At 50.5% G+C, this 8994-nt stretch overlaps 2 protein-coding genes across 2 annotated transcripts in view; one reads left to right on the forward strand and one right to left on the reverse strand.

The window, feature by feature from the left end:
- Pcsk7 (proprotein convertase subtilisin/kexin type 7) overlaps positions 1–1690 on the forward strand; it is a 23873-nt gene extending 22183 nt beyond the window's left edge. Inside the window, exon 17 of the mRNA XM_021207785.2 lies at positions 281–1690. Coding sequence (XP_021063444.1) covers positions 281–598 — 318 coding nt within the window. The 3' untranslated portion in view covers positions 599–1690. The remainder of the gene's footprint in view (positions 1–280) is intronic.
- A 52-nt stretch (positions 1691–1742) lies between these two features.
- On the reverse strand, positions 1743–8045 carry Tagln (transgelin). Its single transcript, XM_021206931.2, has 5 exons — positions 7825–8045; positions 3534–3725; positions 3245–3422; positions 2780–2882; positions 1743–2300 (listed from the first exon to the last, which is right to left on the reverse strand). The coding sequence occupies exons 2-5, from the start codon at positions 3711–3713 to the stop codon at positions 2156–2158; spliced, it is 606 nt and encodes a 201-aa protein (XP_021062590.1). The 5' UTR covers positions 3714–3725; positions 7825–8045; the 3' UTR covers positions 1743–2155.
- Positions 8046–8994: the final 949 nt, after the last annotated feature.

Genomic DNA, 8994 nt, shown 5'->3' on the forward strand with positions numbered 1-8994 from the left:
GTGTGTGTGTGTGTGTGTGTGTGTGTGTGTGTGTGTGTGTGTGTGCGTGGGGGGGTGTTCCTTGGTATTTCTCCAGATGAAGTGGGAGATGAGAGATTTGGAGAACATGAGCCCCTAGCATCACTGTTAGCATCCTCCTGGAAGAAAGTACTTTTATATAAGGAAAGTTAGGGCAGTGGTTGGGTTGGGTTGGGAAACATGGTCTCAGAAAAGAGAGGCTGCCTGGGCTCGTGTTTCTGGGCTAGAGCTGTCACTAACCCACCAGTGCTTGGTTTTGCAGACCCTTGTGCTGGTAGGCTGCTTCAGTGTCTTCTGGACCATTTACTACATGCTAGAAGTGTGCCTGAGCCAGAGGAGCAAGGCTTCCACCCATGGCTGCAGGAAGGGGTGCTGCCCCTGGCCCCCACGAAGGCAAAACTCCAAGGATGCAGGGACAGCACTAGAATCAATGCCACTGTGCAGCAGCAAGGATCTGGATGGAGTGGATTCAGAGCATGGGGACTGCACAACTGCATCTAGCTTCCTGGCCCCAGAGCTGGATTGTCCTCCACACAAACCCCCAGACCTGCTGCAGGGGAAGAGTGGGCAGATCTGCTGACCTCAGAGCCCAGCTTCCTCCATGTACAACAAGCTCTTCCTAAACTCGGTTATGAGGCTTTCGATCGTGGAAGCTCAGGAGGGAATGGTCCTGATAATGACATCTGGGACCCCAGGCCTCTGAAGCATTCACAGCCTCCTCAGGAGGGTGAGGGCCATCTTAATTAATGCTAATGCAGTGGTAAGGGGCTGGTGATCATGGCTCCTCTAGCTGAACTTGGCTGAAAACCTTTGACAAGGAATTGGCACTGAGACCAGGAAGCCCTTGATTTCCTCTCTCCCTGGAGCCAGTCAGTCTCCTAGGCCATCAGGACCTCCACTCATTCGTGAGTTAGTTATGCAGCAGCTCCCTGTATACCTAGGATAGCTCTCAACAGAAGCATCACTGCCGAGGGACCAGAGAGAGGCGGCCAAGAGCCTGGACATGCCTACCCTGAAAGCAGCTGCCTTCATTACCCTTTTCTGTGCACCTGTTCTGAAGCCAACTTAAACCTGCCCACATCTTCACTACCATTCACCATTCCTGCTGAAGGAATGGTGATGTGTTCCCAGGAGAACTGGGAGGTACAGGATTCCCAGCACCCTGGCTGCCTCATTGGGGAAGTTGGCCAGCCGGACTTCAGAGAGCTGAGACACAGCGTTTTCAAAGATAGCCAGGGAGCACTGCCCCTGACCGCCTGTCTTCCTCTGCAACGTGCTCAGGGAAATGGCCTCATGCCAGAGGCCAGCTGTCTGCCCGACTTTTCCTCTGTCCTTGGCCTTCTCCCCTTCCCATCTTCTGAGCTAATTGTTAATATGAATTTTTTAATGCTTAAGATTTGATTTTTACTTTTCAAAGCAACATTTTGTTGATTTTTTTTTCTGCACAGCTTTCCAAAATAAAAAGCAGAAGTATAAAAATCCAAACAATTCCACCACTCCCAGTATTCTCTCCTTTTGCCAACCCAGAGCTACACAAATGGCACATCACTCTTCTTCCCCATAGCCTGCTTCCTCTGAAGCTCTGAGCCTATGGGGCCAGAGAAGTTACCCAGAAGCCATCCGCCAGGAACGGGTGAGCCCAACATGTTCCCACCCTCAGGGTTCCTGGAATGCTAACAGGAGTGACAAACCAAACTGCCAGCCAGGCCAGAGAAAAGATGGAGATATATGTATATATATATATTTTTTTTGTTTGTTTGTTTGTTTGTTTCCTTTTTGAATTTCAACCCAAAAAAAATATTCCAGGAAAAGATGTAGAGGCCGGGCTGGATCTCCTTCAAAGGACATTCACTATCAAGGACAGTGGGCTGGCCTACAGCCAGGCTACTCCAGCCCACTCCTCCCTGCTTACTCCAGAATGAGAGGAACAGTGGGGGTGGGGGTACAGCTGGGAACGGGCCAGGGCAGTGGTGGCTCTGGGGTAAGAAGCTGGGCTGAGGCTGAGGGTAGGTGGGAGCTGCCATGTGCAGTCATCTTTGCCCAGTGACACCTCAGAGCTGTCAGGGCCAAGAACCTACATGGGCATATGTGAGGCAGGCTAAGCAGGATGCTGCAGCTCAGAGCCTGCCTTCCCTTTCTAACTGATGATCTGCCGGGGTCGCCCGTAGCCTGTCATGCCAGCCTGCGAGGCTCCTCTGTTGCTGCCCATTTGAAGGCCAATGACATGCTTCCCCTCCTGCAGTTGGCTGTCTGTGAACTCCCTCTTATGCTCCTGGGCTTTCCTAGAAGAAAAGGAAGGAAGGTAAGGCTTGCTAGAACTTAGTGTTCTCCAACTGTTTCCTGATCCCTGCTGCTTCCATGTTCATCTCCCTTCCCTTCTTGTTTGTCGTCTCTTTTTTCCCTGAGTTTGACTGGCTCCAGGAGTTAGGGAGCCTGATGGAGCACATGCTGGCAAAAAGTAGGAATACAGGCCGGGTGTGGTGGCATACGCCTTTAATCCCAGCATTCGGGAGGCAGAGGCAGGCAGATTTCTGAGTTCGAGGCCAGCCTGGTCTACAGAGTGAGTTCCAGGACAGTCAGGGCAACACAGAGAAACCCTGTCTCAAAAAACCAAAAAAGAATACAGAAGTAGGACCTCATTTCCCCTAGTCCAACAAACCCCCTTACCTGGGACGTTCCTGGCTCTGCTATACCTGATCTTTACCACAACTGACCAGCCCAAGCCACCCCAACCCCACAAAGAGACCCAGTGGATACATACTTCATAAACCAGTTGGGATCTCCACGGTAGTTTCCATCGTTCTTGGTCACAGCCAAACTGCCCAAAGCCATTAGAGTCCTCTGCACTGCTGCCATATCCTTGCCTATGAGAAGAGTGGCCAAGGAACCAATTTCAGGATGATACGGGCAATACCTGCCCAGGCTCAAAAATGGTCCAACTAAGAGCAAATAGCACCAAGTCAAGAGAGTTCAAGAGACCCTATTCTAAACCCTAGTGAGTATGGTGTGGTATATATTTTATATTCTAGGATCCAACACAGGCCCTTGTACCCAGAAGGGAAATGCTGTACCACCAAACTGGTCCCCCTGCTATGTACTCTCGGCATATCCCATTCCTGCTATGCACACATCAACAGAGCTGGTTGTGGCTTTTGATATTCCCTCTCCTTGCCTGATAATCTTGCTCTCCACTGGCCCACTGGCTCCAGCCCCTTTTCCCCTGTACCTTCAAAGAGGTCAACAGTCTGGAACATGTCAGTCTTGATGACTCCATAATCCTCAGCTGCCTTCAAGAACTGAGCCACCTGTTCCATCTGCTTGAAGACCATGGAGGGCGGGTTCTCAGGCACCTTCACTGGCTTCGATCCCTCAGGATATAGGCTGTTCACCAGTTTGCTCAGAATCTGCCAGGTACAGAACACAACTGAATACTCAGCTCGGGGTGGGTGGGTCTGTCTCACAGTTTGTAGAGTGGCATACACATCCCTAGACTCCCTTCGCAGGGGGTTACTCACCACACCATTCTTCAGCCACACCTGGAAGCCCAGGCGCCCACGATCTGGGCGGCCTACATCGGGACCACACTGCACTACAATCCACTCCACTAGTCGCTCCTCCAGCTCCTCGTCATACTTCTTCTCAATTTTGGACTGCACTTCTCGGCTCATGCCGTAGGATGGACCTTTGTTGGCCATGTTGAGGCAGAGCTAAAGCGTAGAGTGTGGAGAAAAGAACAAAAAGCCAGTGAATTACTTTACTTCATTTGTGCTAAGCAGGCCTTCCACTCTGAGGGGTTCCCATCTATCCTAGACACCATAGCATCTATCCTAGACACCATAGCATGATCTAGACACCATAGCATGATCTAGACCAGCTTTATCCACTTGCTGCAGAAACCCCTCTGAACTTGAACCTCAAAAAACAAGGTCTTAGATATTTGTCAGTCTAGAGCAAGCGTCTGTCAACTTTTTATGCAAAATACCAGAGTAAATATTTTAGACTTTACAGACCATATGGCCTCTATTGTATGAAAATAGCCTAGCTGATACATAACCAATGTGTGCCAATAAAATTTTGTTTATAAAAACAGACATCAGGCTGCATTTGGCCTGTGGACTATTTTGATAATCCCTGGCCTAGAGCCAGCCCTCTGTCCCTCACCTCATTGCTTGCTTCTTGCTGCAGTACTGGTGGAACCCAGGGCTTCACATAGAGAGGGGAAGTATGCATTGCTAAGCTTTGTCCTTGGCCTTCTTTGTTTTATAGTTTGTGTTTTTGTTGGGTTCCCCACCCCCACCCCCAGAAAGGGTTTCACTGTGTGGCCTCAGCTGTTGTAGAACTCTCCTGTAGACCAGGCTGGCCTCCAACTCACAGAGATCTGCCTGCTTTTGCCTTCCGAGTGCTGGGATTAAAGGCATGCTTCAACAAAGTCTGGCTTGTTTCATAGTTTTTAGGCAATGTCTCACTAATTTGTACAGGAAGGCCTTGAACAGGAAGCCCTGCATCACCTGGCTGGCTACCAGAGCATTTTTCCTTTGCCAAGACTAGCCAGAAAAGCACTAGAGAGGTCTTCCAGAAGCCATGTTGTCCCCAAAATCCAGCCAGTAAATATCTTCGTCTAGCTACCAGTTGCCACCAAATCTTTACCCTCTGACCCAGAAGCCAGAAGAGCAAAGTTCATCCCCCAAAGTGCAGCTGGCAAAAAGACCTGATAAAGCCGCCAGAGTCCAAGGGTTCTCAGAAAGCAGTGGCGTTCTTGGGGAGACTTGGATGAGAGAGCACTATCGTGCCATGTGGACCAGCTCTGACTGTGGCAGCAGTGAGAGGCACCATGCAGTCAGAGTCCTTCAAGGCCGAGAATCTGCTAGCCAGAGTATGGGAAGCCTGGCCTGTATGCCAGCTGTTGCCTCAAAGGCCTATGCCCGGCAGCTCTCTGGGAACCAGACACAGAGGAGGGCTATAGGAGCAAAGCAGGCAGGTAGGTAGGTCCCTGGGCAGATCCAGTCAGGGCTGGAGCCAGACCGTCAGCAGGGACACCCTGAGTGCGATGCCATCTGAGGTGTCTGAAGAATTTTGCAAATCAACCCCTGCTTCTGAGAGGTCATTGGTTGAGAGAAAAATTGTGTGAGCATGGAGCAATTGACAGGCTCCCCCACCTCCTTCCCATGAAAGCTGGGACCTTCTCCACGTCCGCAGCTGTGGAGGTGGTAGGGAGTGTAGCAAACATTACCACATGGCTTTGGTCCTGGGCCAGCTGTCAGACTGAACATCTTGCAGTCCCTCCCCCTGTGCTGTCAACCCCCTTCAGTTAGGAGCTCTCTGCTTGTGAAGTGGGGCCAAACCGGGAAGATGCAGTCTGTGAACTACAGCGCACTGGAGCTTAATAGAGCTCTTTGAGATGTGTGTGTGTTGTGGGGTGGAGGGGGTACTTTAACCAGTGAGTTTACACAGTAAAGATCTTCCCTTCTCCAAAGCATTCCCTGAGCCCAACACCAACTTTGAGAGAAAAAGAAATAGAAAAACCAGAAGACCTCATCAAAATGGCAGCCCTAGGGGCATCTCACTTCCCTGAGGTGAAGGAGAGGGGACATGGACACGGCTTTCTGAGTACCCTCTTGAGCTACCGCTGGAGAACTCAAAAGCCTGGTTTCTGTTGGGAAGTTGTCAACAGCTATTCATTCCCTCCCACACCCCACTTTGTGGCCTGCCCCCCCCCAACCAGGAACTGCTGGGACAAGGAACCACAAAAGTCACAGAGAAAATGGAGCCAGGTGACTGTGGAGCCCCTTCCTCCTAGCCTCCACTCAGCCTGTCTCTACTACTGTCCCCTCCCAGCCAGTCTCAAACACCTTACAGTTTCCTTCCATTCCTGGCTGGGCAGTGGTGGCACACACCTTTAATCCCAGCACTTGGGAGGCAGAGGTAGACGGATCTCTGAGTTCGAGGCCAGCCTGGTTTACAGAGTGAGTTCCAGGACAGTTGGGGCTACACAGAGAAACCCTGTCTCAAAGAAAACCAAAAAAAAAAAAAAAAAAAACCAAAAAAAAAAAAAAAAAAAACCAAACATCACCGGCCACTAGAGGAAAAGATGAGAGGAGAGTGTCATCACATGCACATGCACTTCTCAGTCTCCAGGAAGTTCTGAACTGCAGGACCAAGAACAAGCCATAGCAAGAAGAGCACACACCGCAGCCCTGACATCTTAGGTCTGGGTCAGGTCATGATCTCAGGATTCCATGTGTCCTTCTTCTCAGACTGGTGGGAAGTATGAAGTAGAAGTCTCTTTGAGAAGAGGCCAGGAGAGCAAATAAAATATATATGTATGTCCAAATGCCACTTTGTATACTAACTAAAACAAACAAAAAAAACACTACGAGAAAAATCAAGCTGTCATCTTAGAGGCAGTGGAGAGGGGAGAGGGATATGAAGGTGGTGGTTCGGCAGACCACCAGGGTATTTCTAGACAGAAGCTCCAGCGCAAAACACCTACATGATGCACAGCTTGGATGCCTGTGGCCATCCAGCCCTCCTGTCAGCAAGTAGAGAGGGTAGGTTGTAGAAAGGGGCCTCCACCTAGCAGGTGCCCTGGAGAACAAGCCCATGAAATGGCAGTAAGGGTGAGCATTTCCGTATCCCTGAGAGAGCACACCTAAATTCCAGGGACCTAGAAGACCAGTCCTATTACATAGATGTGGCAACATCCCACTGACATTCTTTAGAGAGCCCCAAGGGGAACCACCAAGGCCCTTTGGAAGGAGCAGGGGTCCCAGGGCTGCCCAGTCCCAGTTCCAAAGCTCTACCTGAAACCTATCTGCCACCTGTCACCTATCTGCCTATAGTGGACTGACCTCCTACTTTCAAACTGGACCGAGCTGCCATGAAAAAGCAGACCTTAGCTGGGCAGTGTGCCTTTAATCCCAGCACTTGGGAGGCAGAGGCAGGTGGATTTTTGAGTTCGTGGCCAGCCTGGTCTACAGAATGAGTTCCAGGACAGCCAGGGCTACAGAGAAACCCTGTCTCAAAAAAAAAAAAAAGAAAAATAAGAAAGAAAGAAAGAAAGAAAGAAAGAAAGAAAGAAAGAAAGAAAGAAAGAAAGAAAGAAAGAAAGAAAGAGAAATAAGAAAGAAAGAAAGAAAGAAAGAAAGAAAGAAAGAAAGAAAGAAAGAAAGAAAGAAAGAAGAAAGAAAGAGAGAGAAAGAGGAGGGGAGGGGATGGGAGGAGAGGAGAGAAAAGAAAAAAGACGAGAAAAAAGAAAAAGAGAAAAGAAATGAAATGAAAAAGCAGGCCCTACCCCAGTCTCTTCTGAAGCATTAAACTTCTGTGGTGGATAGAGCACACACATAGTACCCTGGGGTTTGATCCTAGTGCTACACACAAATAAGATCTTTAGTTCTCCACTGTCTGGGAGGCTACCTCCTGGCTCCCCTGGGTTGCACAAGCCCTGGTGACCATCAGTGGGTCACTGCTTTCCAGAACTTAGCCCCTCACCTTCTTGGAGATCCAGAGATGGAGTTGGTCCCTTGGCCTCATTTCGGCACCTCTTTGAGCCTAACACACAGCCCATAGGTGGGACAGTGGCTGGAATGGGAGCCTCCCTCTCACCCCAGTAACTTCCCCTGTTGATTCTTTTGCCCAGTCAAATCATCCTAGGCATTTTAACCTGGACTTTTTGTCTAGTCTAACACAAAGAATGGTCTCTAGGGACCCAATTCCACCCAGCAAACTAGAGGAGACTAGGGGCGCCCCCATCTAACCGAGCCCACAGCCCTGCACACACCCCTTCTGCCTCCCGTTGCTTGCACTTACAAGGTTTGGACGTTCGTGGGCTGGAAGGAGAGTAGCTTCGGTGTCTGGGCTAGGACAGACGGGCTGGGGCGCAGGCTGGGTGAGGGGTTTAAAGGCTGCCCAGTCAGTGATGTCACCCCTCTGCCGGCCCGCTGGCGCCCCTCCCTGCCCATGGAAGTCTGCTTGGCTCCCCACCCCCTGCCGCCCCACTCACTCCACACAGGCTCCATATTTGGGGAAAGACACCAAGTTGGAGCAGTCTGTCGGGGGCAGCCTGAGACATTCTCTGCATGCTTTGGAGATGCTGCGGGGGTCGGGGCGGGGCGGTGCTGAGGGCGGCGGGAAAAACCTTTTATGGGCAGTACCCTGAAACCCTTCCTTGCTACCCCGACTTGGGTCTGCTCTTCAATGAGAAAGAAAGAGGGGGGCATTCTAGAGGGGCATTTGGCGCAACAAAGGAACCTACAGGGGACAAACAAGCCACATTCTTGCAAGGCTTTAAAATCGAGTTGGTGGGAACTAGTCTTGACTGCAGCCTGGCTGCACACCAGGCACTATGCAAAGGTCTTCCTTTCACGCTCAGCTTTGTTATGAAGTAGCAGTTACCACCCCATTTGACAGTTGAGAAAATTGAGGTTCCAAGTGAGGAACCAAGTTGTTCCAAGGCCAACAAGTGAGTGGCAGAACCTGGGTACTCCTGCCCACCACTGGTATGGTATGCTTCTAGCAGGAGCTTCACTAGAGGGTGCCTTGCTCAGCAGCAAGTCCACCCTGACAATGGGAGGATGTTTAAGGCCTGGCAAGGCTGGAGACACTAGGGTAGGAGGACTAGGACAGTGCCACCCTCCCTCCCTTCAAAGCAGTCCTTATCTTGAAAGATTCTACCACCCCAGAAAGGATCCCCACTTATCTTGCTGGTACCTAGCTTCAGTGGTCTTGGGAAGGGGCAGGTGAGACAGGCTCAGGGGGTTAAAGACAACTGCTGTCAAACCTGATGGCCTGAGTTCAGTACCCAGACCACACACAATGGAGACAGAACCAGCTCTCCTCTGACCACACACAATGGAGAGAGAACCAGCTCTCCTCTGAGTCTCACACACTCACTGAATGCAACTTCTTAAAAAGTAAGGCTTTTAAAAGGTGTCTCTGAGTCCCATTCCCAATTCTGGGAACCTCAGGAAACGGGGAGAG

Source organism: Mus pahari, chromosome 10 (genome assembly GCF_900095145.1).
Source record: "Mus pahari chromosome 10, PAHARI_EIJ_v1.1, whole genome shotgun sequence".
Taxonomy (NCBI): Eukaryota; Metazoa; Chordata; class Mammalia; order Rodentia; family Muridae; genus Mus; species Mus pahari.